The sequence below is a fragment of the Plecotus auritus genome (assembly GCF_963455305.1).
Source record: "Plecotus auritus genome assembly, chromosome: 5".
In the NCBI taxonomy this organism is placed as follows: Eukaryota; Metazoa; Chordata; class Mammalia; order Chiroptera; family Vespertilionidae; genus Plecotus; species Plecotus auritus.
Genome location: NC_137776.1, coordinates 58217042 through 58236275, shown reverse-complemented (window position 1 = coordinate 58236275; position 19234 = coordinate 58217042). Strand labels below are relative to the sequence as shown.

Sequence of the window (19234 nt, the reverse complement as noted above, 5' to 3'; positions counted from 1 at the left end):
AAATACAGGAAATCCTAATACAAGGCTGCTGCTGTGTTTTAGGAGATTAATCTACCCACAAACATTAACAGCTAAATGTTTTGGATCATTGGTTGTTTAAGATGATTCACTGGATCCCACCTGAGAGAACTTTCTAGTCCAAGTAATCAAATGCTTTGTAAAAAGGCACCCTAAAATGTCTAAAAAAAGGCATGCCTCTCTCCCGTCTTTAAACATAGCACCACACTGGAAACGTTGCCTATAGCATGTGTCAACTAATAATGGCGACAAAGAAGTCAGTTTCCTTCCAGATCACATAGGGGCCTTAACATTATTTTCAATCACCCACAGCCCTTTCTGTCACTTCCTTCCATACAGCCCACAACTTCCAAAGTTCACAGTTACGGTTACACACACTTACAGGAGGAAAAACTAAAGGTCTGAACCAATCAGTGCAGAGGATTCTTGAGACAGTGAGGGAAACACACACACACACACACACACACAGCCAGTTACCATTGTACCTTTATTCCATCATTCCTAAGAAGTTGGGTGTAAATCAAATATAACAAAATAAACTAATCCTTTCCAACTGACTTAAGAAATCATTTCACAAACTATTTTCCTTAATATCTAATTAACCTTTAATAAGCCATGGTTCCCGATGACTTAACTTTAAATTATACTTTCTGTCAAAGGCTTAGTGACTTGTAATAATAATCTTTGGAACATGTAAATGAATTAAGGAGGCATTTTCACTGGGAATCTCTTTGTAAACTGTGAGAAATCATCCTGTTTCATTTGCTTGATATATCCCAGTTTCTCCTGTATTCGATCTCCATAGTGTGTAACATATAGCCAGGCATGCTATTTTCAGTGCACTTAGAGTGAATGATCCCTAACCGCATGAGAGAAAAGCTATGTGCAAGTGACACCTGGGCTCGCTGATACCACCTACTGTGCATTTTGTTTTTCCGAGGCTCTCCAAAAACCTGACCAAAAACAAAGGTCCTGATGCATAATTGTATGGTGAGATGATAAGTACCGAAGGCTTCAACTGTGTTTAAATGTCTCATAAAAAAACAAGAGATACTAGAGACTAGCATGGAGTGCTTGGCCTTAGAAGAGGATGGTTCCCATCTGAGTGGTGAGGGAGAAGATGGCTTCAAAAAACAAAAAGATGTTTAATCAGAGAGTCTCTAACAGGTTACAGCAGGTGGTGATGGCAGGATAAAGAAAGTTAGCAAGAATGAAGTAGTCTGGAGTCTATCCAGCCAGTGTGCGAAAGCTCCAGGCATGCTAAAAAACGTGAGAGACTTTTGGCCCCAGACCCAGGGCTATAAAAACAAAGACCCTTAGGAATGTGGTAAAAGAAGGATCCAGAAGAAGAACAAGACCATGGACAGACTGGAAGCCATGGAGGATGAGCAGGGCCCAACTATAATCTGAAAAGTTGGAAACATTAGAACAAAGCAGACTCAGCTCTAAACACTGTTCTGGCAAACCAGGAGAAGTGCCTACTAGTGGAAGGAAATGCAGATGTCTGGCCAGCCCTACCTGCTGGGGTGTGCTCACACAGAGTGGCCACTACTGATTCCTGACTGGACACCAGCTGGTGACGCTGGCCCAATTTCCACCCCAGTTCAACCTCTGAGATAAATTTCCTGGAATGACTGCTAAAGCTGTGTGTGGCCTCCCTTCTTCCTTCCTCTTCAGGTCACTGCGCTGACTAGCTGTGTGAGGTCAGACCTCCACCCTTCCGATTTCTGGCCCTCCTGCCACTCCTCCCAACTCTCAGCCTCTCTAGAGCTCGACTCTGGTTTCTTCACTTTGGGTAGCTTTCCTCATCTGTAAAATGAGTGGCTTGAACCAGATTGTCTTAACGTTCCTTCCAGTTCTAACATTCTGTGATTCTTGGATGTTATAAATTCCCAGAATCCTAAAATTTAGAGTTGAAAGGAACTTCAGAAGTCGTCTATTCAACCTCCTGCTCAACCTAAGCTAACCCAGCCAGAACTAATAAGCTTTGAAAGTTCTATGTAGTTGTGTTTGGCTGGCTGAATACAGCAATAATCAAAGCTTTAAAACCTTAAAGCATGAAATATATATATGATTTTTAGAACATCTAAGAAAAAGTTTGAAGGAGCTGAAGCCCATAGAGCAGCATGTTCTATTGCTTAGAAGTCTGTATCTACGCAGCATTCCCAGGCTTTGTTTTTTCACAATATCCAGGGCATATTAAAAAAATCACAAGGGATGCCAGAAAACTCTCCAAATACAACTAATTTTCAATTTATTAGTATGTTTGTAAATATATAAGACAGGGTGATGAGATGTCACAACATCAAATAAATCCTCAAAAAGAGAATAAAGAGTATAAAGGAGAACGAGTCATATTTCAAGATGCATTCAAGTAAAACCAGAAAGAATGCCATCTGTTCTAAAAGGGTAAATTTTACTTAATAAGCTACTTTTCAAAAAAATTTTAACCTCTGATAATAAATAGTCTTTTTCCCTCCTCTAAAGAATTATTTTCTTAACAAAGTCTATGCCAATTATCACATTACAGATCTTGAAGCAATTATTGGATGTATTTAAGAAATGAGCACTTAAAACAATAATAATTATCCATGTGTTTTATTATGAATTACTTAAGAGTGGTAAATTCATAAATAAATAAGAGATATATACTTAGTTTGGATAATATCGATTCTCCCAAAATTGATGTATGGATTTAATGTCATTCCAATAATAATCCTATCAGTTTTTCAATGGAAATTGATAAACTGATTTCAAGATTTACAAAGAAATGCAAAGGACCTAGAATAGTGAAGACTACTTGAAAAAATATACACTTAATTTACTGCTACAAAAATTCAAACCATGTAGTGTTAACACAAAGATACATACGGAACAAAACAAAGAGTCCAGAAAAAGAAGGACCTAAATGTTGTTGCCTGATTTATAACAAAGATGACACTGAAATTCAAAGGAGAAAAAGAAAATGTATTTTCAATAAATGGTGCTGGATCATTAGATATTCATATTGGGGGAGGGGAGGACAAATCATGACTCTATCCACACCAAACACAAAAATTAATTAGAAATGGATTGCAGACCTAAATGTAAAAGATAAAGAAAATATAAGTCTATTTCTTTCACCAGGTGGGGGAAGTTTTCTGTCATTATTTCTTCAAATAGGTTTGCAGTATCTTGCTCTCTCTCTTCTTCTGGCACACCCATAATTCGGATGTTGGTACGCTTGAAGTTGTCCCAGAGGCTCCTTACACTATCTTCATATTTTTGGATTCTTTTTTTCTTTTTGCTTTTCCGGTTGGGTGTTTTTTGCTTCTTTGTATTTCAAATCTTTGACTTGATTCTTGTGATCCTCTAGTCTGCTGTTGGATCTCTGTATATTATTTTTTATTTAAGTCAGTGCATGCTTAATTTCTAGTTGGTCCTTTTTCATATCCTCAAAGGTCTCGCTAAATTTATCAGCCTTTTCTAGAGAATTCTTGAAAAACCTTATAACCATGGTTTTGAACTCTATATCCACTCGTTTGCTTTCCTCCATTTCTTTCATTTGTGACCTGTTTCTTTGTCTCTGCATTTTGGCTGCTTCCCTGAGTTGGTAGGGTGGCTTTGTGTGCTAGGTGTCCTATATGGCCCAGTGGCTCAGCCTCCCCAGTTACCTGAGATGGACACTCTTGGTGCACCCCTTTGTGGGCTGTATGCACAGTCTTGTTGTAGATAAGCCTTGATTGTTTTTGGTATCACTGGGAGGAATTGACCTCCAGGCCAATTGGCTGTGAGGATCAGCAGAGAACCCCAAACAAAAGGAATCCAAAGAGGACCACACCAAGACACATCATAATTAAAATGCCAAGAGCAAAAGACAAAGAGAGACTATTAAAAGCAGCAAGAGAAAAACAGTTAATTACCTACAAGGGAGCACCCATACGATTGTCAGCTGATTTCTCAAAAGAAACTATGCAGGCCTAACAGGAGTGGCAAGAAATATTCAAAGTGATGAATAGCAAGAACCTACAACCAAGATTACTTTACTTAGCAAAGCTATCATTCAGAATTGAAGGGCAGATAAAGAGCTTCACAGATAAGAAAAAGCTAAAGGAGTTCATCACCACCAAACCAGTATTATATGAAATGCTGAAAGGTATTCTTTAAGAAGAGGAAGAAGAAGAAAAAGGTAAAGATAAAAATTATGAACAACAAATACATATCTATCAACAAGTGAATCTAAATATCAAGTGAATAAAAAATCTGAACAGAATAAACTGGTGAATAGAATCAGTGGCATAGAAAGGGAGTGGACTGACAATTCTCAGGGGGAAAGGGGTATGGGGGGTGCAGGAAGAGACTGGACAAAAATCGTACACCTACGGATGAGGACATGGGGGGGGGGGTAAGGGCAGAGGGTGAGGTGGGAACCGGGTAGACAGGAGCTATGGGGTGGAAAAAGAGGAACAATTGTAATAATCTGAACAATAAAGATTTATTTAAAAAAAAAAAGAAAATATAAGGATATATCTTCATGACCTTAAAGTAAGCAAAGCTCTTTTAAAAGATACAAAAAGCAATGGTCATAAAAGATGGGTATACTGTAGTTCATTAAAATTAAGAACTTCTATTCATTAAAAGACACTAATCAGACAGTGAAGGGAAAAATTGAAAATTGGAAGAAGATATTCTGATACATGTATCTGATGAAGAATTTATATCCAGACTATATTTGAAAACCTATAAACCAATAATAAAAATCCAATATAAAAAGTGAACAAAAGTTTAAGCTGTAAGTTATGTGAATTATAGTCAATAAAGCTGTTATTTTTAAAAAGTGAGCAAAAAACTTGAAAGGCACTTCACAACAAAGAATAGCCATTTGCCCAATAAATTTATGAAAAAGTGCTCAACATCATTAATCATTAGGAAAATACATTATAAGCTAATACCCACCAGAAGGCTTACACTTAAAAGGACTGACAATACCAAGTGTGAGGGACTTGTAATTAGATTCCTCATGCTCTGCCTGGTAATATCTACCAAAGCTGAACATACACATATCATACAAGCTCCATAACCTACCTACCAGTTGCTCTATTATGAGTAAGTGCACATGTTGACCAAATGATATGAACACAAATAATTATAGCAATTTTACACATTATAGTCAAAATTTTAAAAAATCCAAATACCCATTAATAGAGAAATAAATTGTGGTCTATTCTGTGATAGAATACTACATAGCATTTAAAGAAAGAACCAACATCTGCTGCACATAACAACAAGGATGAATCAAACCAATAATGATGCACTAAAGAGGCCAGACACAAAAGGAGGTATATTATAGGACTTCCTTTTTATGAGGTACAAGAATAGGTGAAATCAATCTACAAAGCTAAAAGTAAGACTGATTGTTATTTTCAGGGAGTACAAACTGAGATGGGGCATGAGGGTGTTTTCTGGTTGCTGGAAATATTATAGAATGACCTGGTTGGCCATTATATGAGTACTAGAGGCCTGATGCACAAAGATTCATGCAAGAATGGGCCTTCCTTCCCCTGGCTGCCGGCACCACCTTCGCTCTAGCCCAGAGCTGCCTTTCTGCCTTCCCATGCTGCCCAGAGGCCTGGAGCGGCCCGCCCCACCCCCAGCTGCTCGACACCTGCATATGCAAATTAACCCTCCATCTTTGTTGGGTTAATTTGCATACTCACTCCTGATTGGCTGGTGGGTGTTGCGAAGGTACGGTCAATTTGCATCTTACTCTTTTATTAGTGTAGATACCCACTTATTTAAAATGTGTGCACTATACTGTGTGTTCCACCTCAATAAAAATTTTAAACAAAGAAACAAGTCAATAAAAATATTCCATTGTGCCCCATGATGGCACAAATTATGTCTTATTTACATATTCGCACTTTCCAGGTCCTAATACAATGCCTGCTCAGTTTGTTGAATTTAATTAAATTGGCCAGGTAGTTCCAACTACATGACCTTAACTAGATGATTTTAGTATAATATCTGAGTTATCAATAGTAGAACTATAGCTGTGGGCTTGCTTCCTGTAGACTCCTTTTAAATTCCCAACCTATTCATATTTTAAATATCTGGCTTTCTCCCACTGCCCGCCAAAAAAAAAAAAGGGGGGAGATAGGATCATTTGCATATTGAAAAGCAACCCTATTTGCAGGGTTTAAACAAGATTTAAATAAAAAAGGCAGAGGAAAAACAAAGAAAGGTACTGCAGTGGCGCCCTAGAAAGCAGATGTTCATTAGGGCCCAGACACAGATTACTATCACAATGTACTTATCTGAACAAGCTCTCCTCAGACCACACAGTCAAATCAAATTTTGAAGGCTCAAAGGATGTGCACTGAAGAACATCCTGTCCTGCTGAAACATGAATCTGAATTTTGTGGTAGAGACAGAGGGGTAGAAAAGAACACTGGATAATAACCCACTATCATTTTAAATCCTGCTTTTATATTAAGTTATAATATATTCTTTAAAAAACAATCAACATTTAATATTTCTGCTATTAAAATTTAAATCTAAGGAACATTACCAAGAAACATTTTTTTAGTCTTTTACAAATTAAAAACACACAATACTTTTGTGATTATTTTTAGATAAAAAATAGTTTTGTGAAATATTCAAGAAACAGAAAAAGTGGTTATGAATACTGGTAAAGTATGGGTGAAGAAAAAATGAAAATGTCTTAACCATTTCACTATGCCCTATTTACATTCCAATCTCATTAGATACATACATTTATCATCAAAATACTTTCTATTATGCTAATTATGTTCTCTTTTATTCAAAGTATTACATCATGTCTGCGCTTCTTTAACACACTTGTACATTAACCAATAACATTTTTATTTAAAATTTCCACATAGGATAAGGAATCAGGAAGAAAATCAAATTCAAAGAGGCAATTGTTGTTAGGAAATTCTTAATCATAAACTGTAGCATTACGAGGTAGTAAAGAGTTCTTTAGCAAAATAAGTCAGGCACACTTGGTCCCTAATTCAGGCTAATGCAGAATGAGTAGCTTATATGTGACAATTACCCTGGCAGATCCATCACTGGCACCTACACCTGTGGATGTAAGCCCAGAGTGGCACTATTCTTAGTGTGCAGGAAGAGTAATTGAGAGTATGAGTGGGGGAGAAGGGAGAAGAAGGAAGGAGTGAGGGGAGAGAGGAAAAGGGAGAGAGGAAACACTTTGCAGGCTCTTATAAGTATATGAAATATAGGAAATGAATTTCAAGTTCTAAATAACTGACAAGTGAATTTTTTGGAATCAAACCTGTTGGAAACACAACTCACTTGTAAAATAAGGTATGCCCAATCCTTAAACAAGTCACATAGAGCCCCAGAAAAATACCATCTGTCCAGCTTTAGGATTTTTGCTCTAACACTTTCTCTGGTAGCCAAATCTTTCTGTGTTGTTGTTGTTTAATAAAAGTATGCAAGTGATCAAGTGGAATGAAAGCTACAAAGAGACTGAGATTAGGAACCTTTTTCTTAAGACTTCCATTTAAAAAAAAAATGAAATTAATCAAAGCTGTGCTTTGGGGGAGGCGGGGGGGAGGGGGGCCTGCAGGCGGCCCAGAGAGGCTCTTGGGGAGTATTTCAGTTAATGACCTGAAAATAAAAACTGGTAATTTTTTCTTTTTATAAATGTTTGCATTAGTCAAAAGCCTGTTGGTGATAAATCCAAACTGCTGTTGAGAAGACAAAGGTATTACAAATTTCTAGGAAGATTTACTTTTTCTTATAAACAAATATTTTATCTGAGACTTTATTTTATAAACTATGAAAATATTTCCTTGTTATTCTACAGGTAAAAAAGGGTTTAGAGGTTCTCCAGTAGTAGAAACAGAGTTCCAATTGCAACTCTCAAAATCACCATGTTTAAAAAGTGTTAAACATGGTTTTGCTCAGTGGATAGAGCGTGGGCCTGCGGACCAAAGGGTCCCAGGATCAAATTCCGATCAAGGGCCCTTACCTTGGTTGTAGGCTCCTCCCCGGCCTGGGTCCTGGTCAGAGTGCGTGCAGGAGGCAACCAATCGATGTGTTTCTCTCACATTGATGTTTCTCTCTGTCTTTCTCTCTCTTCCACTCTCTCTAAAAGATCAATGAAAAATATCCTTGAGTGAAGATTAATAAAAATAAAAAAATAAAAAAGTGTTAAACAAGGAAAATAGTATAGTGTCATTTGAAGAGTTAAAGATAAATGTAAATTTAATCTAAAATTCATTTTGGCAACTTTGGTTTGCCCTAAGACTCTCAAGTTAATAGCACAATATTCCATGATATATCTAATTCTCCCATTCGAATGGTTACATTTTTAATTTATAAAATAAAACTGGTATCATATAAAAATGGGCCCATACCCTTGCAGAGCTGGAATATGATGCATTTTTCCTTCAAGATCAGTAAAAAATATTTTCAACACCTCCGAAATGATCTAATTTTGTTACACAAAACCTTTCCCTGAACCCACTCTACCTGGACCCGGCAGCCCAATAGCATGTGTTCAATGAGCAGCCAGAGGGAATTGTTCCATGTCCCACACTGAGGCCAGACAGAGGACAGGATGACTCCTGAAGGACTGCGTTCCACTTGCAGAGGGGAATAGCAGCTCAGTTTAAAAGAATTAAAGCTAGACGATGACCAAATAAAGAGAATGAATAGCTACTAGTATGTCCACGAAAGATGAGGAATAATAAAAAATCTGTTATTTTCTAATGAAACCCCAGCTCACATTAGACACATTATCAATGTGTAGATTGCAGGCACATAGTGATCTAATCAGCAACATAACAAAACTCCAAACTTACTTTTTCCCCTTTGCTATGAACAAGGCTAACAAATTAAGAGAAAAGAAAAAAACATCATTTCAAAATGGTTTTTAAAAAACAAAAGTAACATTTCTGGATAACCATTATGTCATCATTTAAGATTATATTCTCAGATTGTCACAACCCTAATAAGTTGGCCTATGCACATTTATAGCCATAAAACTGGAAAAACAGCCCTGGCTGGTTTGGCTCAGTGGATAGAGCATTGGCCTGCGGACTGAAGGGTCCCCCATTAGATTCCGGTCAGGGGCACATGTCCGGGTTACAGGCTCCATCCCCAGTGGGGGGCGTGCAGGAGGCAGCCAATCAATGATTCTCTCCCATCATTGTTGTTTCTATCTCTCCCTCTCCCTTCCTCTTTGAAATCAATAATAATATATTAAATTTAATAAATGGAAAAATAACGTAAAATGAGATAATTAAGTATGAAAATCTGAGGGGAAGAAGTTAACATAAAGTACTAAAAACGTTATTCTTTAAAATTCTAAAAACTCATAAACAGGATTATGAAGCAGAATAAATATAAAACAATGCTGATTATCAATTCAAAAAATTTTCATTCATTAATCTAAAGCACAACCTCTTTCTAAAAGTCACAGGTTTATTGTAGCTTTAATTAGCACTTTACTTTTTTCTCACAAAATGCATGCCACTGTTTTTAATCCCACATATAAATCTCAATGTCTTCTCTGTCACTAAGACCCTTGGGTGAACTATTTTGTAAATATTCTTTATTTCTGACTGTGCCTATTCTGTCTTCCCTGGCAGATGGTGAGATGCTGGAGAGCAGGGGCCAGATACTATACTCCCTCAACCTTTCCCAACGGCAAGTGTAGAGAATTGTGCTCTGGGGTCACTCAGGAAATATGATCGATTGGTATTTTAGCTCTTCATGAACCTCAGCCATTTTCCAACAAGCTACCGGCTTACAACTTAACCTAATTCCAGAATACAAATGTTACAGCCAATGTAGGAAATCATCCACCGGACATCGAGTTCTGTGCTTACAGTACCAGATATATAAGCAAGTTATATATAAGCAAGTTAACTGTTCATATTAGCCTCTAAACTCTCTTTTAGAATCTAGGTTTCATATTCATCATCCAGAAGACTGTTCTCCGTCCTCTAAAATGACAAATGCATTCATTTAAGAATTAGCCAAAAGACAATGCATGGAGAAGGACAATGTTCAGTTTTACACATTTTCTCCCCTAGGAGGTCTAGGATATTTATCGTCACCCTTTCCTTTTTGTCTCTCGTTTTCTCATCATCTGTGACGCACTTATTTTCCAGTGCTTGTCTTAAAAATTAAAATATCCCTATAATTAAGTTAAGGAGTCTAGATGCACCAAGGAAAAATAAGGAACTTGGTTATGGGAGACATGTTCAGTTTGTTCTTGGCTTAGCTGTCATCATCTCCTTTACACTTTTCCCCTCACGTCGAACTGAGTAAGAAATGTTTAGTTTTGTTATCGAATTTGTGTATGCGCTCAAATTTGTGTGTGTTCACACATGGCTTCTAAGACATTTTGCTGTGTATCATGTGACCAAACTAGTGGTAAACATCTGTTATCATCCAAGTGCTGCCTCTTAGGAGGCACAGCCGAGTGCCACCAGGTTTTATTATTTATTCACTAAAATGAACAGCAGAAGCCAGAACATTTAAATTCATTCCACATGAAATCCCCAAGCCCAAAGTTCAATCTTGAATACTATGTGGGTTGATTTTTTTTAATGTTTTTCTTTTTTTGTTAATCCTCACCTGAGGATATTCCTCCTACTGATTTTTAGAGAGAATGGAATGGACGGGGTCAAGAGAGAGAAACATAGACGTGTGAGAGACAATGTGTGAAAGACACATCAATTGGTTGCCTCTCACAAGGGCCCTACCAGGGCGGGGATAGAACCTGCAACCCAGGTACATGCCCTTGACCTTGTGGGCTGTGGGAGGACACTCTTAACCACTGAGAGATACTGGCCTGGGCTCTATGGTTTGATTTTATGCCAAATATTATGCCACTGCATTTAAATCCCTGGCATATCACACTACATTTTCTTTAAAATAGGCTATGTTACCCTGAATAAAAGAGCACCTTGACATGTTCCCACTAGTCCTATATTAAAAAGCTAGAAGGCTGAATGTCACGTTTAGGGTTATGCAACTCCGTAACTGAGAGAGAACTATAATTCTGAACACCACAAGGACAGTTTATATTTTTGTTATTATCCATTAAATAAATGTTTGTTTTGTTTTGACCAAGTCAGAAATATCCTGGAAAAAGGGGGCTTTTCTTAAAAATTAAGCAGGAAAAAGTTTGGGTTTTGTTGGTTGGGGCCAGTGAGAGAAGGCAAAGACAGGCTGTCACCAATTCATCATATATAACATTTCCCACCCTCAATATAACACTATGAGATTTTTCTCTGACACCTTATTTTTTAATAAAGATTGAATAAAATGGCACTTTTGATTCCATAAATGAAGCATTGACCAACTGATTTGTGATTCATTTTAGGGATCTTACTCGATTCATAAAACATTTGAAAGTTTTATTATAGGAACAAAATAAAACACAAATCTAACTATATTGAGATTTCATTAAAAAAATCAGGATGGGTTTATTATACTTGTAGATTTTGGAATATGATTATTTTGCTAGTCTAGAAAAATTCTGCAGGTACTTACTCTGAATAATAATAGTTACTAACAAGCATTTATTTAGCACCTACTGTTCTGTGAATGAAGCAAGCAACTGGGGAGGTGTTGATACACTTTGAAGAGAGACTAACAAAGGAATTGCAAGACCATGCTTGGGAAAAATAAACTTTTGTGAACGGAGCATCCAATATCAAACAAACTAGACAAGAAATTTTTCATCTTTAAAAAGAATGAACGATATTTAAGTGTCCATGTCATTTTTACTAAGCCCTTATCCTTTTACTCTAGATCTTCCTCACAAGATTTTTAGTCGTTAAGCCGATATAGAGGGGGAAAATTTTTCTTTCTTGGCAATTCCCTCCTTAGTCAAAGGATAAGAAAAAAAAGATCTCTTTGTCTTTAGTTAGAAGACCCATAACTTAAAATTTCTGTGCTCATTAAGTATGCTGGGTTAATTTTACAGTTACAGTAAACCAGTAAGCAAAATACAAAGTCTGAGCAATAAATCAGTCAAGTTTTAATTTTCTTTCTTGAAAGTATAATACATGGAAATTGCCCATATCTGAATTTAAATTCAAAGCCAAGACTGCCAAATATGTAAGGTATATTTAGTTATACTGGTACTACATGATTGAATACTTTCCTACTTCTCTTCACTTATCTTTTCCTGTTCCCTTCTAGTAGCTTAAAATTTGGCTCCCAAAATATAAAGAAATGATACGCATTATGGGAAATTTAAAAGCAATAGCTATCCAAGGGGAAGGGTTCTATAATACTGCATTATAATTTTAACATTTCCATGACCTTGATTCTCCCAACACCACTTCCAGATAGCCACAATGCCCCACTCACCTAAGGAAATAAGGTGTATTCATTGTGTATTGATACATTTAAGCAAACTTTATTCACCTTAGAAATGTGGTTACTTCTTAAGACACAAAGCCCTCCAAGTGTTAAGATCCTACTTCTCTACCTCCAGCCCACCTTAAAATGCTCAGTAGTTCTATGTATCAAATTATGACCCTAAATTCCTGGAGAAACAAATTGATACAATATTCATTTGGCTACGACTAAGTAGAAGTTAAGGAATTCAGCAAAATGTTAATGCACACAGAAATTCAACTCACAAAAATTGTTTTGTTCTAGTAGCCTTCATTAATAGAATCCTAAATTATATTACTTATTATTTTCCAGATTTTGAATCTCAGTTCAGGTATGCTCTTTGGCATACACTTACACCAAATGGCTCTAAAACAAACTTTTGTTTTAGAAACAAACATTTCTTTAGCATAGAAAAACAATACTGTTGTATACATAAAACTTAAAAACCAAGCTTTCATTATGATATATTTTATAGAAACATTTTGATAACTATAAATAAAGATCACAAAATTTGTCAAATTACTTTTAGCTAGTACAAAAAGTATCTACATCAAATAAATAACATTTTGTACTTCCCTTTCTTCAAAAGACAGAATAAGTGCTTCAATTCCCATAAATATTTGCATGCATTCAATGGCAATAAGGTAAGTTGTAATATATTTGAAATATGTAGACCGTGATTGAAGGGTTGCTTTTACAATAAGTGAAATTAATACATCCATTGTATAAAAACGTTTAATACACATCTTTAGAAAAATACATTGAATTATCTTCGAAGTGGATACCAAATTTAATTTTTCATAATCTAGCATACGTCATTTAATATAATTCAGAAAATCCTTTAGAACAAGATGTGCTTATATAGGAAGGTATATCAAACTGCATCTTAGAATGAGTGTGTCAGGTGACAAAGGGCACCTGCTGTGGTAAGACCATACTGACACAGAGGCAAAAAACAGAAGCGTGTAAAATCAGGTTACTTGAAATCTGTTGCTCTACACTAAGGAATTATGAAAATTTCACAATCTCATTTCCACCCATATCCTGCCCTTCCAAAGCCTCCTCAAATGTACTTTATGTTTAATGCAGCCGTGTTATTTTCCAATGATTTCCTCTTTCTGTCAAAGAGCAAAGTATTCCAATATGTTCACACACTGTCATACAGCGCCATAGATTTTTTTGTAGTTGCTAATAAAATGTACAAGTAACCAATAGGTTTTCTTATGGGAAAAAATTACTAAATAAGTTTTCCAAAATAGACTCTGATTGAATGATTAACACAAGAAAAATAAGTAGACAAATGTGAACTTTTAAAAGGATGGTAATAAAACTCATTTTCAAGGGCCATGTTAATTGGTATCTATTTCTTCTGATGAAAAGAAATCCCATCCGTTTGTTCTTCCTCAGTTTAAAACAATCACATCCATCTCTTGATCAATGTTTATGGCAGATACCACTGTGTAAGTGACCATGCCATTCCTCAGTTTTTGATATAGCTTCCAACCAGAAGTTTCAAAACAACTCTGACTAGTAAACTTATCACTGTACTGGAAACAGTGATGTTTTCTATCCCATACTTCAGGAAGGTCAAAACGCACACACAGGCAAGGATCATCACTGTAGACAACAGATTCCAAGTGAGTTTATTAACTCTTTAGGTAGATTAGGCAACACTTGTTTTAAAACTAAAAATCAAAAGAAGTCTCTCTTTTTTTAAAGACTTGTACTACCATGTTACCAGCAGATATGTAAGGGAGAAAAAAAGAGGACTATGTGTCCCAAAATGTGATTATCTAAAATCTGCAACTAGTCACTTTACATTTTAGGAGATGCCCCTTTCTGAAATAATCAAGATACTTTACAATAGGGAATTTATATTTAATTATCAAATTTTAATACCATTTATATAGGTCAAGTGAGTATATATGTCCTTCCCCGGAAACAAAGAGATTCAGAGTAATAGGATTTCAGATTTCATAGTAGCAACTGCAAGATATGTTTTGAGAATGTCATTTACTGTAACACAAATCAATATTAAATGCTTTATGCAGGAAGCACACTTTCAGAAAATGGGCCCTAAAGCTTTCTGGGATCCGACCCTAATTACCAGAGCAGGCTCTTGCCGTTTGTCTCTCTCTTCAATTATTTACGGGGCAAAAAGAGCCAAATGGTATTGCATTAGCTATATTAAATGCTACGCACTTGGTTTCTAACTTACTAATGGTACATAAAAATTACTAAGGTGAATGTGCCTGTAGAAACAAGGCCTTTTTTCTTTACCTGAGTGTATGTATTTATTATTCACATAGTTAAGTGTGGACTAGGCTGTTCTTTAGCCACCCAACGCTGCATAATTTAAACAAGTGCATTAAACATATATGCTATCTAAAAGGTAGTGCATTGATTACACCTCAAAATTTCTTTGAACAACTCATATTTACAATGTAGCTCACAAAAAACATACATCTCCCTCCGGCCCCTGAAAACAAATTTATGGGGACCACACAGACATGAATAATGGCTATCCTTGCTGCTACCATCTCGCTGCTTTCTGGTGACCCAAAGTAAAATAAGAATGGGGGGGGGGGAGGAGTGTGCTGGGAATGAAGCCCTTGAGGGCTAGGAAATGTCGGGTCTCTATGCTGACAAGTGTCCTTTTGGACAAATACTGTTGTGAGTGCACAACATGGACCACCCGCACTGTAAGAAAGAAAAGCTTATCGAGGTTGAATCAGAGATTCTTTGCACCAAGCCAGAAATGCCCTCTGCCGCAAGCAGGTCGTGATTACAACCTCCCAAAGAAAGTTCAGACACTGCATCCACATTTGATTCTTTTGTGATCTAGAGGGCTTCTGGAGTCCTGACAGGAGATGCTAATTGCTGTAGAAGGCTGGTACATCCAACTTCCACCTTCCCAAACTGTGGGAGAAGCTTCCAAAGCAGTGAAATCCTCACTCCTCTCTCTCTCTCTCTCTCTCTCTCTCTCTCTCTCTCGAGAGAGAGAGAGAGAGAGAGAGAGAGAGAGAGAGAGAGAGAGGGTGTGTGTTCAGGGAGCATCCAATTATTGTAAAATTAAGGTAGGCTCATTAACCAAGTACCCAGGGTCCCTAGAAAGCCAGTAGCAATTTGCAGGGCTACACGTCATCAGTTGGGTTACCTAAGAATATGCCAAGGCCACTTTTGAGAAAGCACCATTGGAAATCGATCTGTGGTAAACACACAAGCTATTATTTTTCTAAACTAAATACAAAGTCACTTCTTTCTCTGCCCTGAAATCTGCCCATTGTCCCTCCTAAGCAAAAGCTACAGGGAAGATTAAAAGGGACATCAATGAACGCTGTGTGGACTTTGGCCACTTTCCTACCCAAAACACCAGCGTAAAAGTGGAAATCAGTAACCAGGTGAAGTGCCACCCGCACAAAGATCAAGGCGAGAGGCGGGAGCTCAGGGCCGGAGACGGGAGGTAAACGTCCCGTCCCCCCCCGGCTCAAGCCCCAGAAATCGCTCGCGCGCGCGGGAGACTAAGGGGCGTCTCCGGGAAGCGGGGGGCTCCGAGGCACTCCAAGGGAAGCCAAGAGTTAGATCGCAGGGCGGGGCCGAGGAGAGGGGGTCGAAAAGCCGCACAGCCAGCGGGTCCCACCGCGGGCTCTAGGCGTCGGCAGCGCAGCAGCCAAGCTCGGCGAAAGGCTCGCAAGGGGCTCGGCTAGGGGCGCCGCTCGGCCCCGCGACCCTCCCTCCTCCGGGGCCAGGAAGGAGCTGGCGGCTCTTTCCTGTCTAGTCTCTCCCCCCGCGGCTTTCTGTAACTCGATCCCGCACTCCGCTCCCCCGGCAGCCGCCGCCCAGCGCGCAGCCCGGCTCTGCCCAGGCCGGCGCTATAGTTAGCAACCTTCCATCAACTCCGCAGCCGGCGGGGTCGAGCGCGCGCCCCTCCCGGGCCCGAGCCGCGCGCCCCCGGAACCCCCACCCCAGCGCTCCTTTACCTTCGCTTGAAGATACTGGGGGTAGTAGTAGGTGGCGTACTGAGGGTACATCTGCTGTTTCCACACTTTGCCCATGAAGCTGGAAGGGAGCCTGCCGTGCAGGGTCGCGGGCACTTTGGGGTTTCCAAGTCTCGATCTCTCCTGCCTCTCCCTTTCCGGCGGCGGCGGCGGCGGCGGCTGCCGCTGCTCCACCTCCCAGCCCGGACGAGAGGTCCTCCTCCTTCTCCTCTCCTCCTCCTCCTCTTTCTCTTCCTCCTCCCAGGTAGAAAGACACTGCAGGACGCAGAGGGCACCCCGGGCCGGGCGCTCCCAAGGAGTTGCCTCCGGGAGCCCGACTGCTCCGGCACTGCCAAGGGCTGGCGCGCTGGCCGCTCGGCACAGGAGAGCAGGCTGAGCGGGGCTGGGAGGTGATCAATACAAGTGGAAAGTGCGGCGGAGGTGTCTGCGATCGGTGCCAGGCGGCATCTGGGGTGGGTGCGCCCGATTAGGAGAGGGGAGAGGGGCTGGCGTGCGGAGGCCGTGGGGGAAGGGCGAGCGGGGGCGGGGCTTGGGCGCCTGGAAGCCGGGACCCGCAGGAGGTGAGGGCTGAGTTTAAACCACTCCTCACCTCCCAGACCCTCCCAGACTCGGCGATTGGGCGCGCAGAAACCCCGGGAGCCCAGATTGCTTTGTGTCTGGGTGGAGGTGGAATTGGGGGACCCTGCTTAAGAACTGTAGAGTGGACACCTCGTTTGCTCTCACGAGTTTTTAGCTTCGTAAGGGGGAGGGGAGGTAAGAGGAATGAGGAGGAAATCTGATTTATCTCTCACTTCCCTCCGCCCAGGGATTTCTTTATTTTCACAAGGGAAGCAAAAGGGATTTAGTGCCCAACCACAAGGCTGGAGTCGGGACACCTGGGTTCTGTTCACCCCCTCCCCCCGCCCCAGGCCACAACACTGTTTTCTAGGTGACCTTGGGAAGGTTAGTGTCCTTCGGTTTGGTTTTCCCAGATGTGAGAGGTGAAATTATGCCCTCTGCACAAGGGGAGGCAAAGCTTGGAGACACACGCGTGCGCGCGCGCGCGCACACACACACACACACACTCACACACACACACACACACACACGCACTCACAACAAATAGACGGATCCTTCTAAAGGAGATACCGCTAAGAGGCAGAATGTTATTATTAGAGGACACAATATAGACATCAGCTTTTCTCTGCCTCTTTCTAATACTGCCAGTCTGTCAACTCCCACTCAGGAGCCAGGAAACTCCCTGAGTTTGGAATATTTTAAGGCCATTTTGAAAGTCACACTGGCATATTGTTGCAGTGTGTTTCAGTGACATACAAAATCAATCTCTCTCTTTCTGCCTCTCTCCATCTCCTAGTTGTCACAGCTCTAGACAGCCCAGACAGCATTGGTTCAGTTCACTACCTAGCTGGATATAATTTAATGGAGTTAATTGGTCTCTGAAGCTGCCTGTAGAAGACTTTTTATATTCTAGCTCAAAAAGAGGTAATACCAAAATGAACAAATAGGATAAGCAAGAAAGACTCCAAATTGGCGTTCTTGCACATCTAATAAGATGAAATAAAAAATTCATTTGTTGTTAAATAGAGCTTGATTGCTCTGTTTTGTTGTCTTGGTTTTTCTGAGAGTCTGTTTTCTTAACAGCACAAAGGTAAATCAAAGTGAAATGCAATGCATGATTTTGCTAAACAGTGACAGTTTTATATGATTACATTTCAAAACAGGTTTACTTTAAAACAATGAAATAGTGAACTGAAACCTTTGTAATCTTTATATGATTTAGACACATTTCTAGGTTATACATTTTGACAAGACAAAATAAATTTGAGTTCATATGAGAACATTTTGGATATTCCAGGAGGCAAATCATGTTATCTTGAAAAAATAATAATAATAATAATTAATTTATGAGAAATCCTATAGGGACACTAGTATTTACTGAGCTTCTGCAACATTGTGGGCACTATTGAGGTTCATGTTAATTTGAAGGTTGCAGTAGTTAGCTGTGTACAACTTTGAGCACTTAAAATAGTTCTCTATGTTGTTTCATTTTGGAACCCTTTAATGTTTTTGAGCAGGGAACTGATGAACTAACCCGTGCACGGACTAGGAATGATGATTTGGAGAAATGACTGAGGAAGGGAACAAGTTAAGAACAATCTCAGAAGTTCTAGGCTTGAGGTGATAAGGGAAATTACCAAACTTAGACTGTTCTACTTTATTCTGGCTGATGAAATTCAGCCTGTTTTAGAGAGCCCAGAAGCACACCCACAATTATGTAGACACTTGATTTATGACTGAGCTGGTATTACAGAGCAGTGGAGAAAGAATGAGCTTTTCAATAAAAGATTCTGGGTCAATTGGCTATTCATATGGAAAAAATGAAATTGGAGCCTTGCTTCACAAAAGGGGAAGAAAAAAGTTCAAGTGAATGAAAGACCTAGATGTAAAAAACAGAACTATAAAGTTGTTAGGAAAACATATAGGGAAATATCTTTGTAGCCTTGAGGTAGGAAAAGATTTCTTTAATAAGGTGACCAAGAGTGCAAGATTGATCAATTTGACTGTATTAAAATTCAGAACACTGATTCATCAAAGGACTCCATCAAGGAAATGAAAAGGCAGGACACAAAATAGTTATTTGTAATCTATATAACTACAAAAGCTCAATGCACACAATATATAAAGGACTCCTTGAAATCAGTAAGGAAAAGAAAAACAACTTGTTAGAATATGAGCAAGAGCATGAACATGTGCATTTCACAGAGGAGGAAGCACCAGAGTCCCTATAACATGAAAAGATGCTCACACTCGGTATTAAAGGAATGGAA

The 19234-nt window shown here is 39.1% G+C and overlaps 1 protein-coding gene across 10 annotated transcripts in view; it reads right to left on the bottom strand.

Annotated features, from left to right (window-relative positions):
* Window positions 1-16952, bottom strand: part of RBMS1 (RNA binding motif single stranded interacting protein 1) — a 225774-nt gene extending 208822 nt beyond the window's left edge. For 2 of the 10 annotated variants that reach the window (XM_080671295.1, XM_080671292.1), the window contains exon 1: window positions 16389-16860. In XM_080671295.1, the coding sequence (XP_080527421.1) occupies window positions 16389-16463 (75 nt within the window). In that variant the 5' untranslated portion in view covers window positions 16464-16860. Of the gene's footprint in view, window positions 1-16388 lie in introns of all 10 variants that reach the window. The other 8 variants (XM_080671286.1, XM_080671290.1, XM_080671296.1 and 5 more) reach the window with 6 other exon arrangements.
* Between the last annotated feature and the right edge of the window lie 2282 nt (window positions 16953-19234).